The sequence below is a fragment of the Trichoderma evansii genome (assembly GCF_050947405.1).
Source record: "Trichoderma evansii strain SZMC 28006 chromosome Unknown GGI43scaffold_30, whole genome shotgun sequence".
NCBI lineage: Eukaryota > Fungi > Ascomycota > Sordariomycetes > Hypocreales > Hypocreaceae > Trichoderma > Trichoderma evansii.
Window position 1 is genome coordinate 381,046 of NW_028145176.1, and position 22,403 is coordinate 403,448.

The 22,403-nt window shown below is 48.1% G+C and overlaps 9 protein-coding genes across 9 annotated transcripts; 5 read left to right on the plus strand and 4 right to left on the minus strand.

Annotated features, from left to right (window-relative positions):
• Positions 1–109: 109 nt before the first annotated feature.
• On the minus strand, positions 110–1,025 carry GGI43DRAFT_417459 (WSC domain-containing protein). Its single transcript, XM_083207419.1, has 2 exons — positions 464–1,025; positions 110–394 (listed from the first exon to the last, which is right to left on the minus strand). The coding sequence occupies exons 1-2, from the start codon at positions 733–735 to the stop codon at positions 184–186; spliced, it is 483 nt and encodes a 160-aa protein (XP_083055967.1). The 5' UTR covers positions 736–1,025; the 3' UTR covers positions 110–183.
• Positions 1,026–1,351: 326 nt separating this feature from the next.
• On the plus strand, positions 1,352–2,324 carry GGI43DRAFT_264284 (Shr3 amino acid permease chaperone). Its single transcript, XM_083201015.1, has 2 exons — positions 1,352–1,573; positions 1,680–2,324. The coding sequence occupies exons 1-2, from the start codon at positions 1,486–1,488 to the stop codon at positions 2,216–2,218; spliced, it is 627 nt and encodes a 208-aa protein (XP_083055968.1). The 5' UTR covers positions 1,352–1,485; the 3' UTR covers positions 2,219–2,324.
• A 2,089-nt stretch (positions 2,325–4,413) lies between these two features.
• On the plus strand, positions 4,414–5,847 carry GGI43DRAFT_264322 (mitochondrial carrier domain-containing protein). Its single transcript, XM_083201016.1, has 2 exons — positions 4,414–4,707; positions 4,774–5,847. The coding sequence occupies exons 1-2, from the start codon at positions 4,591–4,593 to the stop codon at positions 5,659–5,661; spliced, it is 1,005 nt and encodes a 334-aa protein (XP_083055969.1). The 5' UTR covers positions 4,414–4,590; the 3' UTR covers positions 5,662–5,847.
• A 186-nt stretch (positions 5,848–6,033) lies between these two features.
• GGI43DRAFT_388287 (TspO/MBR-related protein) lies at positions 6,034–6,774 on the minus strand (the record flags this gene model as incomplete). The annotated part of the gene is made up of 3 exons (XM_083204046.1): positions 6,034–6,400; positions 6,505–6,598; positions 6,663–6,774. 3 exons carry the CDS (start codon positions 6,772–6,774, stop codon positions 6,034–6,036), a joined length of 573 nt encoding a protein of 190 aa, XP_083055970.1.
• Positions 6,775–7,046: 272 nt separating this feature from the next.
• GGI43DRAFT_417467 (uncharacterized protein) lies at positions 7,047–8,459 on the minus strand. Its single transcript, XM_083207420.1, has 2 exons — positions 7,452–8,459; positions 7,047–7,398 (listed from the first exon to the last, which is right to left on the minus strand). Exons 1-2 carry the CDS (start codon positions 8,194–8,196, stop codon positions 7,262–7,264), a joined length of 882 nt encoding a protein of 293 aa, XP_083055971.1. The 5' UTR covers positions 8,197–8,459; the 3' UTR covers positions 7,047–7,261.
• Positions 8,460–8,580: 121 nt separating this feature from the next.
• On the plus strand, positions 8,581–11,053 carry GGI43DRAFT_417469 (AAA family ATPase CDC6). The gene is made up of 2 exons (XM_083207421.1): positions 8,581–8,851; positions 8,919–11,053. Exons 1-2 carry the CDS (start codon positions 8,800–8,802, stop codon positions 10,703–10,705), a joined length of 1,839 nt encoding a protein of 612 aa, XP_083055972.1. The 5' UTR covers positions 8,581–8,799; the 3' UTR covers positions 10,706–11,053.
• A 1,727-nt stretch (positions 11,054–12,780) lies between these two features.
• Positions 12,781–16,123, plus strand: GGI43DRAFT_264347 (uncharacterized protein). Its single transcript, XM_083201017.1, has 2 exons — positions 12,781–13,737; positions 13,844–16,123. Exons 1-2 carry the CDS (start codon positions 13,042–13,044, stop codon positions 15,779–15,781), a joined length of 2,634 nt encoding a protein of 877 aa, XP_083055973.1. The 5' UTR covers positions 12,781–13,041; the 3' UTR covers positions 15,782–16,123.
• A 7-nt stretch (positions 16,124–16,130) lies between these two features.
• GGI43DRAFT_417471 (J-type chaperone JAC1) lies at positions 16,131–17,530 on the minus strand. The gene has a single exon (XM_083207422.1). The coding sequence runs from the start codon at positions 17,219–17,221 to the stop codon at positions 16,397–16,399; it is 825 nt and encodes a 274-aa protein (XP_083055974.1). The 5' UTR covers positions 17,222–17,530; the 3' UTR covers positions 16,131–16,396.
• Positions 17,531–17,903: 373 nt separating this feature from the next.
• Positions 17,904–22,197, plus strand: GGI43DRAFT_426058 (uncharacterized protein; the record flags this gene model as incomplete). Its single annotated transcript, XM_083208586.1, has 9 exons — positions 17,904–18,253; positions 18,385–18,685; positions 18,750–19,037; positions 19,094–19,337; positions 19,390–19,531; positions 19,594–21,043; positions 21,097–21,610; positions 21,691–21,912; positions 21,947–22,197. The coding sequence occupies 9 exons, from the start codon at positions 17,904–17,906 to the stop codon at positions 22,195–22,197; spliced, it is 3,762 nt and encodes a 1,253-aa protein (XP_083055975.1).
• Positions 22,198–22,403: the final 206 nt, after the last annotated feature.

Below are 22,403 nucleotides of genomic sequence, written 5' to 3' on the forward strand. Positions count from 1 at the left end.
AAGCCCCCCCCCCCCCAACCCCCACCCCCCCCCCCACCCCCCCGCCCCCCCCCCCCCCCCCCCCCCCCCCCCCCCCCCCCCCCCCCCCCCCCCCCCCCCCCCCCCCCCAGAAGAAAGCCTATTTAAATCCATGAAGCGGGATTTAAAGCAAATATGATCATAATCATAATCCATATCACATTATCATAGCATCATCAACATCATCACCAATCCGGTGGAGACAAAAGCAAGCAGACCTGGAGCAGATAGTCCGCTTGCCGAAGAAACACGATAAACTGTGAGCTTCAAAGAGCCACCGCAAGCAGTAGACTTGTTGCCCTCGCAGGGGTAATTGCAGGCCGTATCATCGAGCTTCTCCGCGATACCGGACAGCGTCTGGGCGCACCAGCATTCTCTACACATTTTAAACATCAGTCCCTGTATTAGAAATGAGACCCAATATGCCCAATGGCTGAACCATTACCTCGACCACTCCAGTCCAGCATATCGGTACTCCGTGCCATTACTGCAAAAGGCAAGACATATCGGCACCGTCATCTGGCCCGGCAAGCTCTCATCAATTCCGCCGCCCAGAGCACGCGTATCGGCCGAGCCAGCGACCTGGGTTGTCTCATTGTAGCACCCGTAGTATTTGTATTTATCGGAATCGTTGTAGACGGAGACTGTAGCATTGGCGCCGTGGACGAATGGGACAAAGAGTAGGTACTGCAATAGCAGTGACAAGTAAAGATTCATGGTAGGCGATTTGGAATGGTATGTTTCAACAATTGATTGATTTCTTCCCAAGGTAGAGTATATAAGTATTCGAATGAGAGATATCACGCGCTGGTGGAATTCAGGCTGCGATTCCAAGTAGACGTTGAGGAGATGCGTGAAGGCAGCAATGAGATAGATGGCTGGCAAATCGACGAGGCTACAAGAACTAAAGAAAAAGCAGATACGCAAGCAGGACAATAGGCAAAGCAGGCTGAAAATACTAAAACAAAAGAAGAAAGAGGAGAGAGAAAGAGAAACTAAGTTTGCAAGTAGGGAGAGAGTGCAGATAGGATGCAGCTGAAATGCAAGCTTATGTACAGCGATAACGCCGCTATCTGGTACGATGCAACCATCAGCTCAGCGCCAAGATCTTGAATTTTCAGGGTCGCTGCAGTGGCATGTACCACTGCAGTTGCACTGTTAGTGCAGCTGAGCTCGCACACTTTTATTCCTAGGCACATCTCCAAAAAGCCTAACGAATGGAGCTACAAGTAACCTTCTCCCCACACTCAGCTCCCCCACGCACAGCGAGTAAAGCCAAATAGCGGGACACGACAGCTTCTTTTCTCTTTCCTTTTTGCCTTTGCTCTTCCACGCATATGCTCCAGTTGCGCCGGAACTTGAGTGCAGCTGCTTGACTCCTAAGAACGACGTTTCGCTTCATCCTCATCTTTCTTCGTCTATATATTTAAGTGCGCATCAGTGCTATTTGCACCGTCGGCCAACATCATGAGCTCCTACATTGATTGGTCCAAGACCACAAAGTCCAAGGACTACCGCGGATCATCGTCATTTGCGACTTTTCTAATCATTGGCCGTAAGTCGCCCTACCATTCTTTCGCTTATGCCTCGTCCCATATAGATCGAGCTGCGATCTTGGTGGCTATGACGACATGAATGTGTTGTGCTAATTGGGTTTCCAGCGACATGCTTCTTCTTGGGCATCCTCTTCGCGTCGTTTCCGTACGACTTCCCCCTCCTTTGGACCAAGGAGCCCGTCGCCCTTGACTACTATGATCAGCTCGAAACGCACCTTAAATTCATTCACCAATCGCCCCCGCTCATCGGCCGCCTCCTCAATATCATCATGAGCGTGGGCTTCCTCGGCCTCTTCATCAAGCTCTTCCGCCCCAGCGAGGCCAACTTCCTCTTCGACGGTGCTTCGCTGATCCTATACATCATCGGCGTGGCAGTCTACATCTCCAACATTGTCAAGGGCCTGCGCACTGTCAGCTCCGGCTTCTGGCACTCAGAGGAGTTCAAGGCTGCCGAGGGTCGATTCGACGGCGAGGTTGTCCTGGGAAGAGAGGACAGCTTGAAGGTGCTTGCGGCAAGCAACACTATTCTTGCACTCGTGTTGGTGGGTATTCTTGTGCTGCAGGCGGGGCAGTGGTATGCCGAGAAGAGGGATTGGGATGACGAGAAGGAAGTGGCGAAGAAGGACAATAAGAAGAAACAGTGAGGGGGTATACGATTATCCGAAGAGAGATGTACCACCATTCTGGCGGTGAGATTGTAATGGTATGAGTATTACGATAAAGTGGTGTATTTGTAGCATCGGGTTTACCGGATCTCCGCGAGGTTGGATAGTACAAATCGCTCGTATGGCCGATTGATACCTTAATGGCAGGTCGATGTAATAATGGGACTAGATATAACTCCGGCGGTTTTCAATGCTTGGAGAGGTCAATTTGTTCATTACTAAGGGATACGTATATAGTTACCTCTATCAACTAGAGCACTCACTAAGAGAGACATGGGCCTTGATCAAATTCCAGCTAGAGAGAGATCGCCATCAACAACTTCACTTATTACGAAACAAATGGATTGCCAAGTAAGTCTCTAGCCTCAACGGAAAAAAGTAGCTCCAAAACTTCGCACAGCATGTCAGTATAGGCGTATTATTAGTACCAGTGTGGATAGTGATACGACATGCTGGGTGGGTATTGCTTCACGTTTGACTGAGAAAAATTATCAGATCATCTGATAAGAAATTAGATGCAATTGAGTGTCGTAATCTGGCGGGGCAGAGCGACCCGCTTGGCAAGGCCAGGATGAGCTCGTGGCTGCAAGATCAAATTCGGTCACACTGGGATTTAAATTCAGACTTCATCAGCACTGTACACGACAGGATCTACTTGGCCGCACTGTAAGTTAAAACAAGAGATTTTGTAACAATAATTGCCAATATCCCGTAAGTGACGTGATGTTGTATAAGTGTGTCCGCAAACGGCATTATTGGCATTATTGACAATATTGGCATTATTGGTGATTTTCTCTAATGGGAAGAGGCTAAAAGAGGAATGTAGCTGGGATGAAAACTCAATCATGGAGCACGTGGATAGGCTAAAGCTTCAGACCCAGAAGAGTTCCAGCAAAAGCGTACCCAGGTCATAATGCAAGTAGTACTGGGTAAGTACCTATGATAATGACAGCGCCCTTCCTGGATTCAACGCCCTTGTTGGAGACAGCGCCCTTTCACAGAGACAGCGCCCTTCCTAGAGACAGCGCCTTTCCTGGAAACAGCGACGTAGGCGTAGGCGCTAGATATGGTGCTTCTTACAACCAACCTAATAATACAAGCCACCGTGGAAAGAGCTTCTAAAGAAGTCTTTATAATACTATTGTAATATATGAGGTATAAGCCCAGCCGTAGTGCCTGGGCGGCCTCCCTGCATCATGCAGTTGAGCGGTTTTTCTGGCTCGTTGTAAATTGCCGAGGCGATAATGTGCAGTAGAGCATGGATCTAGAGGTGTGCAAGCATCACACCTTAAGCAAGCAAGGAGCCGTGCCAATAAGCTGACTCTGGTACTATAAAGATACAAGGTGAGCGTATTTCCATCATTCAAGCAATACAATGTTGCTCCTCAGGTAATGATATGATGGTAGATAGTATAGCTCTGGTAATGAATGAATTGACAGTCTTTGTGGCTGTATTTGTGCCGTCTTTTGCTTTTCTAACGCTATATACCGTTTGTCATGAATAAAATACTCTCAGTAGATCAACAACTACCGGGAGATTTACGAGCAAATCTCAGTAATAATGTATAGAATTCTGTTGTATGGCGCATGTACTCCAGACTGACGCAACAGGACAAGGCACATGCAAGTGCCGGGGGGTCCTGAAATACTTGTAACCGATCTCGGCAGGCACACGAATCAGAGCAGCGCATTGGACCCAATCGCCACTCGCTCGCATCCTATCGATAAGCCACGATAAGATTGAAATTTACAGTCACACCTTGGGAGTCAGACCAAGGCCAGGTAGAATCAGCAATTTCGATCGAGGAGTTAAACCCAAGACGTTGTTTTCTCCATGCAGCCGGGCCACATCATCGCAATGTAGGGCTGGGTCCTTGTCTCTCTCCTTTTTCTCTTCAACCTGGTCTCATTACTACATAAAATCCCGCGACTGCTCTAGACTGCGACGAACTCCGCCTCCCCTCTTGGTGTCACTTCTTTTGCGCAACATTGCATAGCATAGGGCGAAGCCGGTGTGGATTCGTCTTGCAGGTCCCGTTTATTGAGAGCTCGACGTCCTATCTTTTCACCCCACACTCAAAAGTCTGGTCGCCCTAAAGTTAAAGCTTTTTAATATCCTTGTTTCCGCGCCGCTGTCTCTGGATCTCACTCTCCTCGCCGTCAAAGCTCCCGCGCTTTCGCAGTCCTCTGCTGCACCACCAGCCTCTGCCTGCTCGCCGTATACTTTCAAACCTGCTTTCAACCCCCGCTCCCGGAGGAGAGGGGGCAAAGCTAGGATTGAAAGACGTGCGCTGAGGGGAGAAAGAAAACTTTTGTTTTACGTCTTCTCTTGACGCCGAGTTATCCCCAGAATGGCGCAGGCTACCCTCGATGTGCCTACTTCGGTAGCAGTCCAGCCCAAAATGGTGATTCAAGAAAAAGTTCGATCTGCCACTATGGAAGCTGCTGAAGACCTCATCTATGGATCAGTAAGTACACCAAAGACACAAAAGATTTAAAGGTATGAAGAGAAATCTAACAGGACTGGGGAATAGGTCGCAGGTATTGCCGGAAAGTACATCGAATACCCCTTCGACACCGTCAAGGTTCGACTGCAGAGCCAGCCCGATCATTTACCGCTGAGATACACCGGCCCTTTGGACTGTTTCCGACAGTCTATAAAATCCGATGGCCTCCGCGGGTTATATAGGGGAATCAGCACCCCTCTGTTCGGAGCGGCCGCAGAAACCAGCAGTCTCTTTCTATTCGAGAACGTGGGACGAGAGCTTCTTTACCGAGCTCATATAGCTTCTCGCGACAAGGAGCTGTCACTGCCCTCGCTGTGGTTGACTGGTGCTATATCTGGAGTCTTTACCTCCTTTGTCCTGACACCAATTGAGCTTGTCAAATGCAGGATCCAAGCCCCAGTGCTGTCAGAGGGAGCACCCGCAGCCCCTCTACGACCTGTAGCTGTAATTCGGGAGGTATACCGCCATGAAGGAATCAGGGGTTTTTGGCACGGCCAGCTTGGCACACTCATCAGAGAGGCTGGTGGTTGTTCTGCTTGGTTCGGAGCCAAAGAGACGACCACAAAAGCATTCTATAGGCTGAAGGTTCGTTCTGCCACCTCTGAAAAGGAGAAGGAGGCGATTCTTTCGAAGCCTCTCGCTCTATGGCAGCAAGCTATTGCCGGCGCATCTGGAGGTGTCACATACAATTTCTTATTCTTTCCCGCCGACACTATCAAATCTCGCATGCAGACGTCACCTGTGGGCACTGGCCAACGTCGGAACTTCTTCAGCGAGGGCATGGCCATTTGGAGGCACCACGGACTTCGAGGGTTGTACCGTGGATGTGGCATTACCTGCGCTAGAGCAGCCCCCAGCTCTGCCTTTATCTTTATGGTTTATGACGGGCTGAAACGACATCTTCCCATGCAATAAGTTTGTTTGTGGTGGATATACCTTTTCAGCGACAAACATTTTATTCATTTCTTTTTAATATTTTACCATTTCTCGGGCATTTATTTATATGGCCAAAACATTACGTATAGTCGGGTTGCATGTTTAAGAGGCATTCCAAGAGCGCTTTTTTGCAAAGTTTTATTTTCGAAGATTAGGTGTTGGTGTACAACAAAGGGGGGATTCTGGGTTATAAAAGGATATGGAGTAGTGATAGATATTTATGGGATGATGTTGATCTCGCAATAGATAATTCAATTATCCTGATTTATACGACTCAAGTCATTCAGCACGATTTTATTCAATGCTGTAGCGTGACATTCTGATCATATGTTGATAAGCCTGTTTGTTTTACTACTGCTTCTCATCTCTGGTAGTCTCCTTATCCGCCAAGTTCCAGTCATTGAGGTATCCAGCGCCAGCGCTCAGATACGTCGCAAAGCTCAACCATGCGATGTATGGAGCTTGGCACCAGCCGGCAACCTGATCGATAGATCCCCATAGAGAAGCTAAATATCCATTGAGACCCAGCAAGACGACAATGTCGGCGGTAGCTTCGATTGGGCGCTTGGCGACAAAGAAGAGCGGCATCCAGGCAAGGTTGAGACCGAGCTGGATGGTGTAGATTGTCATGCTATGCTTTGTTGTCTGGATGGTCTGTGGGGAAGAGAAGGGTGAGAGGCCAGTAAATGTAGCACGGTAGGCGGCGTATCCCATGAGACTTGAAGGTGGATCGGTCAGTTTATCGATTATGACAATAAAAAAAAAATTATGAGGAGAATCCAAGACATGGGGATATCATGAAATTGCCAAAGGGAGATGTACCCGTAGAGAACGGTCCATACTGGGCCGAAGACCCATGGCGGAGGGTGTAAAGGAGGCTGCCTCAATTCGAGATATTTCTTTTGCGCTTTAGAAGCTATATCAATTCAGATACTCATGGTTAGTCTTTTTGAGCATTACATGACCACAGTTGCTCTTACGTCGGGTTCCAAAGCCAACGGAAGTGCCCAATGCGATGGGAAGGAGGATGGAGGAGGCGGGATTAAGAAACACATTCGTAGGAATTGTGATGGCTGGGATGTAAGTCGTCATCTTGGCAGTATGGCTGTGAATAAATTTAGAGGAGTTATAGAGAGAGGTTGGATGATTAGGGAGAGGGAGATGGTTGAGACTTGAAGGGAGGCGATAAAGTTGCACTTTGGTGTTAATTGGTTTGATGGCCCTTGAGGATCCATGACGCAATGAGCCGATTGGTTTGGGCGGGAGATCTGGAGGGGAATGCAACATCAATACGGGTGGGCTACAAGCTAGCCCAGTAGCCCAGGTAGCTGGATTTTTACAGCTTTAGTGCTGCCAGGGCCAAAAGGACGAGATGGTATTTATATTCTTTCTAATTCTTAAAGCAGACGACAATGGCATTAATGGAAATATATCACGTGAAGTGGATTCTCAAATAGGATTTTACCTTGCAATTAAAGAAGCCTTGCTCTACTTTATTTGGTCGCGTTACGTAGCCTTGCCTTTAGCTTAGGTGGGACTAAGCCTGGCTTCACAGAACTTATATATGAACCGTCCCTGGCTACTTCTGCCTCTTAGCCTTTTTCTTTTTGTGTCTGTTTGCAGCCTGAGAATTAGCTTTTTGTTGCTTGTCGGTTTTCATCTTGTCTCTTTTAGGCCTATTTGCCCGTTTATTTTTGGGCGGTTGTTTGGCTAGACCTGAACTTTTGGTTAGCATAGGTAGTTACGACTTATGTCGTCCTCAACCATACCTTTTGCCAATGCAACTTTGACCATTTTCACAATACTCTTATCAATAGACTCATTGAGCAGCCTAAGTGAACTTGCTGCTTCGCTAGCAGAAGACTTGTCTTGCTTACTGATATCAATTTTGGCTAATGCCTCTTGAAGTTTTGCCACATCTCGAGACTGAAGGATCTCAATGACTCTCGTCGCTAATATTGGCACCTCTTTACGTGCCAGTTCATAATCATCATCCAGCTGTTTTTGCACCCTGATAGATAATTCACTCTGATCGTTGCATGCTTCTTTCCACCCACGCTGGAGCTGCTGGTCTTTTTCATATATATTCTCAATTTCAAGCAACAGAGGTGGAGTATACTCTTCTGGGCGGAGGAGTCGTTCTAGAAAAATGACTTCTTCATCTTTAGCTCTGATTACAGCGGCCAAGGCTTTTATTTTGACCTCTTCAAGTAGCTGTTTGATATTATTAAAATATGATGCCGAGGTTTCTTTCTCAGATTTCAAGAACTGTTTTGAAAACTGAAATTGTGGTTCACGTAGCATTTCGATCTCAATTGGGAAAGTCCCAGCACGTTCATGTTTTCTCAGCTCTTGAAGTGCTTTGTTGGCTTCATAGTATTGTTCGTAAATATCAGCAAGCTCAAAAAACTTTGGCCTGAGCTCGTCACGACATGTCACCGGGATTGCGTGAATGCATTCGTGTGTCGATTTGAGAGAACCGTAAGCAGCTGATGCGGTAGAGTAGAGAGCCATGGCCAGTATAAGTCAAGAAACATGAAGGCTAATTTTGCAGAATAATGTGCTTTTAACCGCCAATGGACTGAATTTAATATTCGATGCATAGGTACTCCGTAGTAATCAGTAAGAGAAAGACTACCGGCAAAAAACCAATCGATAGTCTAGCCAGCCAATTGCTTTTGCATTTCGCTGTGCCATGTAAGACACCTCTTAGTAGGCTGATCTCCCACTTCTAGGGCGGTACGTACCGCCTAATTGATTTCTCGCGTCTAGCCGCCGCTGAACGCGGTCCATCGCGCGACAAAAACGCGACCCGCTGGCCTTCGGCAGGCACTTTAGCGCGTATTTAGCGGGTACGCAGAAACACCCCTGGTTCAACGCCAAAAACGCCCTTTTTCCTGTAGCTCCACGGCCACAGCTGAGCTTTCCTCATAATACCCTCCGCACCTCCAATTTTCTTCCTAACCTGCAACTGCATCTACGTTTCCCTCTTTCCACATTTGCATCAACTCGGAAGGCACCGGTGACTCTTCTCACCCTGTAATCGCTGCTGCCGTTCATTTTCTCGACTTGTCTGGAAAGAGCTCCTTGCCTCCAGGGTTTTCATCACCAGTTGCAATGGCTCGTCCTTCTGGGTTGGGAAAGCGGACGCGCAGTATCGTCGAAGATGGTAAGTCCTACTGTGGCTCCTCCACATATACGTGCCTCGGCAGATATTAAACGGCGTCTCTTTTCAGTCATACCAAGCTCTCCCAGCAAAAGACTTCGTCGATGCCGCCTGGCGTCCGTCTCATTCAACGATGAGAACCAGGACCCCGACTTTGCCATCGATGAAAATGATAACGACAGTGACCACGACAGCGAAGGCGAGGAAGTGTTGAAGGAGCCATCGCCACGGAAATTCAAGCGGAGCCAGTCACAAACCTCATTGAAATCCAATCCGGTCACGCCCTCTGCTCCTCGGCATCGAGATGTACTCGGCTCTTATCCTAGTACGCCGCGGCACGCGGTCATGTCCGCCGGCAAACTCTTTAAACGACTAACTCCCCAGTCACCTCTTACACCTACCACAATCCAGACCGTCTATCACCAGGCTCGACAGTTGTTTGCCAGAGGAGCAGAGCCTGGCCAGCTGGTTGGCAGGGAAGCAGAGCGAGAGCAGCTAACGACTTTCCTGGATCGCGTTTCGACATCATCTCCTGGAGGATGCATGTATATCAGTGGTCCGCCGGGCACTGGAAAGAGTGCCATGATCACCAACATAGCCAAGACCTATTCTGAGCAGGAAGGAGTTCGCAGCGCATATGTCAACTGCATGAGCATCAAGTCATCGAAAGATTTATATCACACACTACTGGCTGCCCTTGGCGAAGATGGCAGCGATCTATCAGAAGCCGAAGCCATCTCATCTCTACAGAAAATGTTCTTTTCCAAGGCTAAATCATCTGCCACATATCTCGTCACCTTGGATGAAATTGACCACATTCTCACACTGGATCTGGAAAGTCTTTATCGTTTATTTGAGTGGTCATTAGCAAAGTCTTCAAAGCTGTTGTTGCTGGGAATTGCCAACGCTTTGGATCTTACCGACCGCTTTTTACCTCGTCTCAAGTCGAAGAATCTTAAGCCAGAGCTGCTCCCCTTCTTGCCATACACTGCAGCCCAGGTTAAAAACATTATCATTACCCGGCTAAAGTCATTGATGCCCGAAGGAAAAGAGGGCTTTGTTCCCTTCATTCATCCTGCTGCTATTGAGCTCTGTTCCCGCAAAGTTTCAAGCCAGACCGGAGATCTGCGCAGAGCATTTGAGATCTGCCGTCGAGCCCTGGACCTGGTAGAAGCAGAGACCCGGTCAAAGCACGAGGAGGAAGCTCGACAGAAATTCTTGCAATTGACGCCTACCAAGAAACCCCTTGGAGAGAACATCAATGGCAACTCGACTGGCGGATCTACTCGCAGCGTCTTTCAGATTACCACAGCCTCACTGAAAGCTTTGACAGCGGAGACGGCTCCACGAGCATCGATTGGACATTTGAACAAAGTGACAGCCGCTGCTTTCAGCAATGGAACAGCTCAGCGCCTCAAGGCCCTCAATCTTCAGCAGAAGGCTGCCTTGTGTTCCTTGGTGGCCTACGAGAATCACATTCGAACGATGGCTAAGGGGGCTAGCACGCCTCTAACTCCGAGCAAATCACAAACCATGGCGCCTACTATCAAGTTACTCTTTGATAAGTACTGCAAGCTGTGTTTGCGCGACTCTGTGCTTCACCCGTTGTCGAGCTCCGAGTTCCGAGAGGTTGTGGGCAGTCTTGAGACGCTGGGTCTTGTTAATGCAGTAGAAGGAAAGACTGGCAGCTTTATCATGCCGCAGACACCTAGCAAGCGAGGTCGAAAAGTGGCAGCCGCCAGCGGTGATGAAAAACGGATTGCCAGCTGTGTTGGCGATAAGGAGATGGAGTCGATCGCCGATGGCGTCGGTGCCGATATTTTGCGAACTATTTTGTCAGGCGAGGCGTTGGATTAAAAACAAAAGGAGAGCATGTTGTATGAAAGTGTATTATGTTTGATTAGCATTGTTTTGGCGCATACGGGTTTTTCTTTCTTCGGGCTGCCGCGATTGGCAGCATTCATTGGCGTTGAGAACTGGCTCTGATTATTTGGTTGAACACTGAGCGTAACGAAGAAGTGTTTGTATATTGCATAAAAAGGCGAGCATAGCATGTCAGACAAGGACGTTTTGAGCACACATTAGCTAGTACATAGAGATGGTGAATATGAAACCAAATAACAAAACTACCAAGACCTAATTGTCTAAATGCGTCTAATACGTGTGTACTTCATATTGTGTGATGTCTTCAATGCGTTACTACCTTACGATGAGACTTCAAGTTATTATTAGTATACGGAGAGTACTTGGACGCAATGAGTGTATGATGAATACTGACTTAGACTAGAATTCAAACCGAGGTAAGACATGCATAATCAGCATCCGTAGTTGCCTGTTATACGAAGTATCATAATACGAATAGCCTCTCGTAATTCCGTACTATCACCGCCGCTTCATTGGTGGACCAACGGCGTGCAAGTACTGTTGGGGTCTATCAAGCACTCACGCGTATCCGTGTTGTTCATCTATTGCGGAGTAATACAAGGATTACCAAGCGGGATATGATGTCTAGCCGCTCTCTTGTAAGTAAAAGTATACGAACATGAAGGATATCAGTAAGTGTGTATTTGACGGCTTATGATGTGTACAGCAGCTCTGACTTGTGGTACCAGACCACTATCGAGTAAAATTATAGCGAACCAACGACACCACTAGTACAAGCATGTGCTGCACAGTCCCCGCAAATTTCATGCAATAAATGATCGGATTGACCGGACCGGGCAATCATTTGATACTACCCAGTAGCAGTTGGGGAACACCAAGCAAATGATGGGATTCAAGCATTCTGGGCAGCGGACAGAGTCATGACCAAGCTTTTTGCTTGGCTTTATCTCCCCGACGTGCCGGTATCCAGAAAAGCCCTTCCGCGAGACCCGAGCTACGGGGTGGGAAGGGGGAATCCTTGTCTATGGATACGGGCCCAGGCTTCTGAAGGGAACAAGAAGCAGCGAAATCACACGATCGAAAGCCCCCCTGGGACAGGAAGACGACAACCTCCAAGAAAGAGGATGGGCGCTATGGGTTTGTGGCGGGTGTGCCTGAGGGTGGGCGGGCCAGGGTTGGTGAATCTTAGTGGGATTTGACTGGCTTACGTCGCCAAGCTTACGATAGACAGAGCAGGGGCTAGGGGGAATCGTAGGGGGCCTCTATTTTCCTCGGGGTGTCTATTCTCCAGCAGTTGTTTCTAGGACGGGTCTCGCTGCAATAGGGCCGAGAGAGCATTCAATGCATCTATTTTGATTCCAGTTGGGCTTGCTATTGGGGTTCAATGCGGATGCACCCGTTCCTATTAGTGCTGAGACTTGGACATAGTATGTATTTGTATTTCGTGCGTGCATGCAGAGCAGTAGCACATGCAGGCGGGAGATTTGCTTGGAGACTGGGCAGCCGAAAGAGGCAGGATGGGTGCGGCTTTGCTCCTGTGCTCTCCATTGGTACTAGCAGTAGGCAGGTGCTGGCTCGATCTGTCTTGCCTGAGTCTGTATTCGGATTTGCATTTGGAGATTACCTAGATTTAGATCTTTCTATTTTTACTCGCTCGGCGTCTCTTGTTTCTCTCCTTTTCCTCGCTTCTTCTCTTTTCCCTTCTCAATCGATGCCGCTGCTAATATCATCCCACCTCATGCTAATCTGCCCGTCGTCGTCATCGCTGGAATGCGTTTGGTGCTAATAACGACGACGACTGAGGCGCACACCCGAACCTTCCCTCTTTCCACTCTGGCCCCTCCTCCGCCGTGCCGGTCTGCCGTTTTGCTGGAGCTGGAGCAAGGCTGCTGGTGCAGTTTAATCACAACTATTGGTTTTTTCGGTTCCTAACGACACAGAGAGGCAGAAGTGATAAATCCCACGGGCCTAATCTTATTTCCATATTTCCTTCTCACCTCATCCTGCTTCGTGTTAATGGGATGTGCTTTTGCTGGTTTATAAAAAACGCCAATCATTGATTTATTGATTGATTAGCACTACGACTGCTGCTACTATTGCTGCTAGGGGATCCATCATTTTTTGGAGCTGGGGTACCGCTGACTAGGTACAATTAATCTACGAGACCACGACCACAAGCCACACGAGCCACGATCGCAGAACTACGGCCACCCACGACAGAAAGAGAGAGGCAGAGAGGGAGAGAGACCGCGACAACCACAACCGTCTCTGCGGCCGTAGCAGCGCCCGAGTCCGCCTTTGTCACGCTCATGCCACCAGCACCGTCTCGGCGCATAGGCGGCGTGTCAACATCGTCGGCCTCGGCGTCCGTTTCGCTGCCGTCGCTTCCAGGCGCTCCTGCCACAGCAAGCACCTCATCATCACCAACGCCGTCGATCCCCGCCACACCAATCGCAAGAACGAGAACAGCGACATCAGCCTCACCGTCAGCCTCAACATCTACGCCTCCAACTCCTACGCCTGCGCCTGCTCCGATATCTACTTCTGCTCCGACTTCCTCCTCCACATCCCTGTCGCGCCCCGGCTTTCTGGCGCGACTGGGCTCCTCGATCAATCTGCCTTTCCCCTTACGAAGCCGCAACCGCAGCGTCGCTGATTTCCACGTCCGCTGCGACGAGCCACATCGCAAATACAATGCCGGCGACCACGTCCACGGCGCCGTCGCCATCTCCGTCGTCAAATCAGTGCGCTATACTCACCTAGTCGTTACCCTACATGGCTTTGTGCGCGTGCTCAAGGATCCCGCCGGCAATAGAAAGGGACGGGACATTACGGCGCTGCCGCAAGGAGGAAGCTCCTCACGGCCACAGTATCACGGCAATGGCTTTGCAAGCCTCTTCCAGGATGAACAGGTTTTGAGCGGCGAGGGGAGGCTTGATCCCGGCAGGTTCGAATTCCGCTTCGATTTGGTGTTCCCTGACAAGGGACTCCCGAGTAGCATTGACGTGAGTTTCCGATCGCCTGTGCGCACGCGCGTGGCACCTTGCCAAGCATAAACAATGTTGGTCACTGCAGGCAAATGCTAATACGTTCCTCTTTGCCGAAATCTAGTTTGAACGCGGAACTATATGCTACATGATCACCGCAACTCTAACACGTCCCGTCTCCATGTCGCCAACAATGACATGTGAGCGAAAGGTCATATTGGCAGAGAGGATAGATGTTGGCCTCGTACCGCAGCCAGCACCCAGAGTCATCTTTCTTGAGCCTATAAATAGGAAAATGAAGAAAAAAAAGTCGATAATGGCACTGGATAAGACCACTGTGGCTGCTGCACCAGAGAGCGCTGATGTAGTATCAGACCCTGATGCCCAGGAACCGGTAGAAGATTCCACCGACCAACAAAGTGAGCGCCGAGGAGCAGCCACGTCGAGCGACGTGCAGAGTGAAGTCAGCGGCGAGAGTGGGCGCAGCATTGGCACTACAATGAGTCGGAGCGACTTCACGCAGCTGTCACATGTGGGCACTGCCGCTGCCATGTCGGCTCAGCAGCAAGCGGTCAACGACAATACCATCACTGCCAGCATACAACTGCTCAAGGGTGGCTGCCTCCCAGGCGATGCCGTATCAGTGCGGGTCACGGTGCAGCATATCAAGCAGATTAAGAGCATGACTGGTGTCATCGTGACCCTTTTCCGCCAAGGCAAGATCGATTCCTCTCCGCCATCGCAACTGTTCAAGAACATGATGTCCAAAGAAGACGCTCGTCGACTACAAAAGGAGGACATATATCCCAAATCTCGTACGGGGCTGGGTGGGATTTCACTCACGTCGACAGGCTCCGTTAGCGTGTTTCGTAAAGACCTCGACCAGACTACCGCACCACTCATCATCGATCCAGCAACCATGTCGGCATCTGTCACGGTGCCGGTCAAGATCCCCGACGATTCTTTCCCGACAATCAAGGGCGTTCCGGGAGATATGATCTCCTTCAAATACCAGATAGAGGTCCTTGTCGATCTGGGCGGGAAGTTGTCTGGTCATTTCCCATCCCGCAAGACTTCAAGATATGCTACCGTGAGCCATAGCACCACAGATCAAAGTATAAACATGTTCTCGCAGAGGAGAGGGGCTCAGATCGAAATCATTGATACGTCGCCCCTCAGGAGGCAGAAAGGAATTGTTTGTGTGGCGCTCGAGTCCATCGTCGGCACAGTGGACTCTTTAGGGACTCGAAAGCTCATCAAGGTGTCTTCATCATCCAAAACGCTCGATAATCCAGAGAGCGATGATGAGGTAGACGTTGTTCTTCCAACTCCAACTCGCTATGAAGATATCGACCGTGGTACTCCTCATCATACTCTTGGGCCACCACCACAAGAATACTTTCCTCCGCAGACAGATCATCAGCGTCCGTCATATACTCCTCATGACCCTTCTCGTCCAAGCTATCCACAAACAACGAGTCTCCATTTTGCACCGTCGTATATCCCACCCCCTCCTCAATTGCCTGATCAGAGAAACTTGTCAGAGAAGGATCGTATAAGACAAGCAGAGCAGCGACTGTTGCCTAGCCAGCCACCTGCTGGTCCGTCCAACCTCACCGCTACTAGCCCATCTGCACCTGATGAAGACGACATTTACGATGCCCAGGCCACACCAAGACCACCTTATGCTGGCAACTCAGGGGAAGAAGATAACACAGCACCGTCCGCCCCAACTGAAGAGGAGCTTACAGCCGCTACCAATAGCTCGGTACAAGTTGGAGAAGATAAGCAAGAACGTGAGAGGAGGCGCCTTATGCAAGAAGCCAGCGCACCGCCTGAGTTTCCTGAGGATATGGATCAGAGCGGTAATCCTAGCCGAGCCCCTAGAGAGGACGAACTCACGGCGGATGCCGAACCAACAGCTCCCATGCTGGATGAGGACGAAGACGAGCACGATTATTCAGACTATAGAGCTGCCACAGGAACGTCCGCGGGGAGCACAAGTGCACAGAGAAGGCGGGATAATGATGATGGGGAGCAGTTGCCAGCATACCAGCGGTAATACATGCAGAGAGAGCATAAGTGCAACGGATGCAAAAGCTCTTCCAACTTTTACTATTGTTTTTTTTTTTTTTTATTTAAATTTGCAAGTTTGCATCACATTGCATGGCTGGCGTTGGGTAACAGATAGGATTGGAGGATACACAGGGTATGCTATGCTATATCACGAGTCAACCCATTGGTAATGACTGCTTTGCTCTTTTTATATATGTGTATACTTTGGTTCGAGCGGCATTGGTACTTTTGAGGCAGAAGGTTGGCTATTTTGATGGCAGGGCTGGGGAGGCATGGCTGGGGAGGCATGGCTGTTCGTGTACATATATACCTGTATAAACCAATAGATATCTAAGTAAATTTAATCAGTTTTGTAGATTTATTGCCTCTCTATGTTACATATTCAAGTACACATATTAGTGTCTTTTCAAGCAACGATTACCGCCTTGTGTGTGACGTGTTTTCCCAAATGTTGTTACAAAATGTCTATCACTACCGTCTAAATGCCCCTTTCTCATAGATTTCTTTTCATGTCCAGGCGAGATTATATCATACCATATAATACACACTCGAATCAGCTCCCCAGTCTTTGGAAGAATGGTCGACGATCCCCTTATCAACATCAATGCTGCAACACCACCGGCTTGCCGTCCTCCCAGTTATCCAAGCTCTGCTTAATATTAACCCAATACCTCAGCCTCACAGCCTCCTTCTTCGCCGCCATGACATCATCCTCATGAAACGCCTTCTCCAGCACATCCTCGCTCTCCCTAATGCGCTTGTCGTTGACAGCCCTCAGCTCCTGCAGGTCCTCCTCGGCCGTCGCATCCGAAATCTCCTCGTGCGCCTCCAGCACGACCATGAGCAGGCTCGGGTCGTCGACCTGCATAGTCTCGTCGGTGGCGACATCGACGCCGCGCAGGGAGAGGAGGTACTGCGCGCGGAGGAGCGGGTTGGCGAGCGTCTTGTAGGCCTCGTTGATGAGGGCCGAGGTGGCTTCGGCGCGGGCCTTGAGAGGGCCCTGCGGGTGCATGTCTGGGTGGTGGCGGGCCTGGAGCTGGAGGAATTCGCGGCGGAGAGCGCGGGTGTTGATGGGGAAGTGGCCGGAGGGAGGGGGGCCGAGGGGGAGGGTTTCGGGGAAGATTTCGTAGTGGGTTGGTGGTGGTTGTGAAGTTTTTGGTTGTGATGATGTGCTGTCGTTGGAGGTGTTGGCGGCGGACTCGGGCGCAGAAGCGGAAGCTGCAGAGCTGCCGGAAGAGAAGAATGCTGCGCTTCGATGTAATTGCGGTAATGTCTTGTTGAAGCTGCTAATAGACGCTGTGACGCTATGCGCCGGGCGGGTTGATATCCTGCCCAAAGGCAGGGCTTGTGAAGCTTGGATGCGACATCGCGCGCAGAGCCGAGTTACGTCACGAAGAGCCATAGCTGTGGCGGCTGGTGAGCGCATAGTGAGTGTCCCGATGGAGAAACAGCGCTGGGTGAGACAACAAAAGGTAAATTAAAACAAAAGATAAAGTATAAAAGATAAAAGATAAACCAGAGAAATTAAGCAGCACTACTGTATAGTTACTAAGTGCAGGACTAGCTTGTCGTTGAATTTTGATTCTCTATTGTAGTTTTAGTGGTTTTAGTGCAAGGATACGATCGGTATTTGCATTTGATATTCCGGAGTTCTCTCGGATATAAATTCGGCCGAAATATATCCTATAATTCTACACACGTACCCATAGATACACCAAAAGAAGCGATAGCCGACGTTATACGTTTTACTAGAAATGGGTAATATATTATTATAATGTAAATAAAAATAATATTATTAATCGGTGGGCTTCTGTATCGTTTCTCCACAGCGTGCCGTGGACTGTCTAGCTGCATGTTAGTGATTAGTGATTCTGCCCAAGTTGAACAATCCTTGGATTTATTTCCCACCCAATCCCCGCATTGTTTTCCATGAAGTCAGGGTGCTCTTCGTAGATGAAATAGATTGATATTTTGATAACGAGCTCGGTTAAGCCAAAGTGTCGAATCATACCAAAACATTATCTCTAGCCTACCTACTTATAACTCGGAGCATCCAACTGTATGCCACTTAGAACCAAGAGCACAGAGCTAGCGTCACCTACTATATCATGGGTCAGGGTGGATACCTTGGTTTTTTGGCTATAATCACTCTGTTTACTATTTTCGTTTACCGCTGGATATTAGGACGATTGGCAGTAAAATCTAAAAGCGAGAAAGGAGGAGCTCTAAAAGAAAAGAGTACATTTCGGGTAACTGGTATTCCGGCCGATTGGGACCACCAACAATTGCAACTCTTTCTTAACACCCAAGGAGGCTTCACGGATGCAGCTATCGAGTCTCTCGCTTCTAGAGACCATGGCGGCTCGCAGGTGGCCACGGTTACTTTTGGAAATGCGCCCATTCAACATGGCCGCAGCTGGTCTACTCCAATACTTAATGAGTCTAATAACCGTAAACAGTACATAACTGTTGACAAGGATTTTCATGGCATGACTGCGCGTTATACGCCCTCTCTGCAGGATCATAAAATAGATTAAGTAGGCATACATTGGCTCACACAATAGAGCTCTACCTGGCTAACGTATGAAGCATCGTTGCACTATCCGGCCTTGGAGGGCATGCTTTTAGGTCTTTTAAAGAAAGGGGAGGGAGCCACATGTGGCTACGTGACTCTCTTCCATTTGATCTTACTTTGGAGACCAGCGATCAGCTGATAGCTCGGGTCATGATTTACGGCTATGATTCAACCATTGCCGGGAGCAAGAGTATGCAGAATATCGAAGACCTTGCTACCAAGTTTAATGCCGGCCTACAAAAGCCAGCGAACGCTTCAATTATCCGGCCTATCATCCTTATCGGCCATAGTCTTGGAGGGTTAATTATCAAGCAGGTAAGTGAAACCTACACTTTGGCACGCCTGCTCTGCTTTTTGAGTGTATTAATGTATGCGATAGGCCTTGATATCGCTATCCAAATCGGAAAACGAAGATGATCAAAATCTTATTCGTGCTATATATGGAGTCGTCTTCTTTGGAACTCCACATGATGGCATGGATATCACCTCACTTATACACACGGCTGGAGACTCCAGTCCAAACCGTTTCCTACTCGAGTCTCTCGGTCGAAATAACTCACAAATACTTACTGTCCAACAGCGGGAGTTCCACAGAGCTTTAGGTGATAAGGGTAATTCGGAAGTCTTTTGCTTCTACGAAACGCTCGAATCGCCAACGGCACAGCTAGTATGCCTTTCCATAATAATACTATCATTTTGTTTAATGAAGCTAACGTAAACTAGGACAAAGCTGGTAACTGGAAAATGAATGGCCCGGCTACAGTCCTTGTTACAAAATCTTCAGCTACACACTGCCGCCCTTGGGAAGATGGGGCAGAACACATCTGTGCTATCAACCGCACACATTCTAAAATGGTTAAATTTGGGCCCCATGACTCCGATTATAATAACATACGAGAAAAACTCAAGGGTCTATCTAGACGCGCTTTTTCATCACGAGGTCGTTTGCAGACCTCTCGATCAATATGTATGCAGTAAATACCTGAAAACTAGCTTCTACTAATAGTAAATATATCTAGTCCTAGTTCCATACAGCCAAAATCCAAGTTTTGTTACACGGCCAGAGCCCTTGAGCAATATCAAAAGACAATCTGACTTAGATCAACAGGAAGAGTCTATTAAATCACGCAGAATAGCGCTTTATGGTCTTGGTGGCGTTGGGTATGGTTTTCATTCTCTCCCTTTTTTTTAAGCAGCAATTAACAACTTCTAATATATTCTAGCAAAACACAAATCGCAATCGCCTATGCATATTGGCTTCAAAAGACATATCCAGATATCTCTGTATTCTGGGTCCATGCCAGCAATGCAGATCGTTTCCGCCAATCTTATGCTTTAATCGCCATGAAATGCAACATACCTGGACACGATGACCCAAAGGCCAATATTTTGCTGCTCGTCAGTAGCTGGTTGAAGCTGCAGACCAAGATGCAATGGCTCATGGTAATCGATAATGCCGACGATATGGATTTATTCTTCGGTAATCAGCTGAAAAGAGGCACTCCGGGCGGAGATGGTCAGATAACAACAGCCCTGACAAACAATGACCTCGCTCTTTATATACCAGACTGCAATCACGGATCTGTTCTTATTACCACCAGAGATAAGAAAGCAGGTATTCGACTATGCCAAGGATTTCCTCCTATTGAGATCAATAAGATGTCTGACGACGAAGCATACAAACTTGTACAGGTTATAGTAAGGAATCAAGATATCTCTAGAGAGGAGGCATCCCCTTTATTCTCTAAGCTTGAGCACCTGTCACTTGCCCTTGCACAAGCAGCCTCGTTTATTCAAGAAAATGGCATATCAATTGATGAGTATATTCAAATTTTGGACGAGAGTGACTCTGCGTTTATTGGCCAGCTCAGCGAGTCATTCGAGACTGTTGGGAGAGATTCAGAAACCCCATATGCAGTTACTGCGACCTGGATAGTCTCTTTTGAACAGATCAGGAGAAAGGAAATGTTAGCAAGCGATATTCTTTCGTTTTTAAGTTTTTTTCACTTCCAGGCAATTCCAAAGACCTTTGTGGAATATTATTTTCAGCGGAGAGACCCAGAACAAACCAACGGCGGTGCTTCAGCATCAGCAGTACTTATAAAAGCACTTGGTACACTTAAAGCCTTCTGCTTCATTTCGGAAGGAGAGGATAAAAGCTTAACCATGCACCGACTAGTGCAGCTAGTAACCCAAAAATGGGTTGTTAGTGAGGGCCATATGGCTAAGTATGTGAATTCCGCTATGAGAGTGATGGCGGTCAACTATCCGTATGGGGATTTTGAAACCCGCGAAATATGCCTGAGATATCTTCCCCATGCAAATGCAGTATTGGAAAAAAACAAAATGGCATTGAATAACGATACAGATAGGCCTACGACACTACTTCTATTCAAAATGGCAAGATACTTTTGGCTCAAAGGCCAGTGGAAGAAAGGTGGAGATCTACAGGTCCAGGCAGCAGAGATACAAAAGAGAGCGTCAGGAGAAAATCATCCACGTACACTCGTGTATATGGACGGTGTTGTAATGGCATATCGACGCCTAGGTCGACTTCAAGCGGCAAAAGACTTGCAAGTGCAAATATTAAAGTTATCAAAGGCGGTACTCGGGAAAGAAGATCCGGAGACGCTCAAAAGAATGGGCTCCCTTGCAGAATATATCATCAACAAGGTAGACGGAAGAAGGCAGAACAACAATTAACTTATTTATTGCACATCTATAAGAAGAAATTCCGAGAAGACGACGAGATAACACTGATTCTTATGGATGACCTTGCACAAACATACATACGCCCAAGTCGGTTGACAGAGGCAGAGAAGTTAGAGACGCAAATACTAAAGATACGCAAGAAGGTGGAAGGGGGAGAGCACCCATATGCATGGGGCTCTATGTCCATTATGGCAACAATATACCAGAAACAAGGTCGATGGAAAGAGGCAGAAGACTTACAGGTGCAAGTAATAGAGGCATGGAGGAGAGAGCTGGGTGAAGAGCATCCAGATACGCTTGCTAATCTAATCAATCTTATAGAAACATATCGAGAGCAAGGTCGGTGGAGAGAAGCAGAAGACTTGGCAGTTCGGGTATTAGAGATAAGTAAGAGCGTACTGGGAGCGGAACACCTAACAACGGTTATTTGCATGCTTAGCCTATCTGCGATATACCTAAACCAATTCCGATGGAAAGAGGCAGAAAATCTAGGTGAACAGGTAATGGAGATGCGGAAGAGAATCTTGGGTGAAGAACATCCAGACACGCTCTCTGTTATAAACAATATGCTATATACATATCACCACATGGGCTTACAAAAAAAAAAGCTGAAGGTTTGGGAACACAGCTAATAGAAATAGAGAAAAGGGTATTGGGAGAAGACCATCTAATTACGCTTATAAGTTTAAGCAACCTTGTGATGGTATACCGAGCACAAAGCCGCTGGAAGGAGGCAGAGGAATTAGGCATACGAGTCCTGGAGGCGCTGAAGAAGAAACTAGGCGAAGAGCATCCCGAGGTTTTAGGCAGCATGAACGATCTGTCAATGGGTATATCAAAGTCTAGGCCAATGGAAAGAGGCAGAAGTTCTAGGGGAAAGATTAATGGAATTATCCAAAAAGGTATTTGGCGAAGGCCATCACACTGTGTTCCAATATTCAGCCACCTTTGCAGACACTTTAAAGGGGCTGAGTAGAACAAGCGAAGCCATGGCGCTATTGACAGACAGCGTTGCTGGTTTGGAAAAGACACTGGGGCGAGATCATCCTGATACGGCCGATAAAACATCGGTCCTGGAGCAGTGGCAGAAAAGTGTTCAAGTCTCGTCTGGATAGATGCAGCTAGAATATTTTCATGTTTTATGATGCCAAGCGGGGAGCAAAAGATGGAAAATATTACAACCATAAGCACATAGCTCTATTATTATACATACTATTATTATTCTGCTACCTCTACTACCTCTACTACCTCTACTACCTCTACTACCTCTACTACCTCTACTACCTCTACTACCTCTACTACCTCTACTACCTCTACTACC

Excerpts from the sequence above, each read along its gene's own strand:
- GGI43DRAFT_417459 (XM_083207419.1), bottom strand. The coding sequence starts at position 735 with ATGAATCTTTACTTGTCACTGCTATTGCAGTACCTACTCTTTGTCCCA. Across the intron at positions 395-463 it reads GCTGGACTGGAGTGGTCGAG|AGAATGCTGGTGCGCCCAGA; the intron begins GTAATGGTTCAG and ends TAAAATGTGTAG.
- GGI43DRAFT_264284 (XM_083201015.1), top strand. The coding sequence starts at position 1,486 with ATGAGCTCCTACATTGATTGGTCCAAGACCACAAAGTCCAAGGACTAC. Across the intron at positions 1,574-1,679 it reads GACTTTTCTAATCATTGGCC|CGACATGCTTCTTCTTGGGC; the intron begins GTAAGTCGCCCT and ends TTGGGTTTCCAG.
- GGI43DRAFT_417467 (XM_083207420.1), bottom strand. The coding sequence starts at position 8,196 with ATGGCTCTCTACTCTACCGCATCAGCTGCTTACGGTTCTCTCAAATCG. Across the intron at positions 7,399-7,451 it reads CAAAGTTGCATTGGCAAAAG|GTCTAGCCAAACAACCGCCC; the intron begins GTATGGTTGAGG and ends CCAAAAGTTCAG.
- GGI43DRAFT_417471 (XM_083207422.1), bottom strand. The coding sequence starts at position 17,221 with ATGCGCTCACCAGCCGCCACAGCTATGGCTCTTCGTGACGTAACTCGG.
- GGI43DRAFT_417469 (XM_083207421.1), top strand. The coding sequence starts at position 8,800 with ATGGCTCGTCCTTCTGGGTTGGGAAAGCGGACGCGCAGTATCGTCGAA. Across the intron at positions 8,852-8,918 it reads GCGCAGTATCGTCGAAGATG|TCATACCAAGCTCTCCCAGC; the intron begins GTAAGTCCTACT and ends GTCTCTTTTCAG.
- GGI43DRAFT_264347 (XM_083201017.1), top strand. The coding sequence starts at position 13,042 with ATGCCACCAGCACCGTCTCGGCGCATAGGCGGCGTGTCAACATCGTCG. Across the intron at positions 13,738-13,843 it reads GACTCCCGAGTAGCATTGAC|TTTGAACGCGGAACTATATG; the intron begins GTGAGTTTCCGA and ends GCCGAAATCTAG.
- GGI43DRAFT_264322 (XM_083201016.1), top strand. The coding sequence starts at position 4,591 with ATGGCGCAGGCTACCCTCGATGTGCCTACTTCGGTAGCAGTCCAGCCC. Across the intron at positions 4,708-4,773 it reads AAGACCTCATCTATGGATCA|GTCGCAGGTATTGCCGGAAA; the intron begins GTAAGTACACCA and ends ACTGGGGAATAG.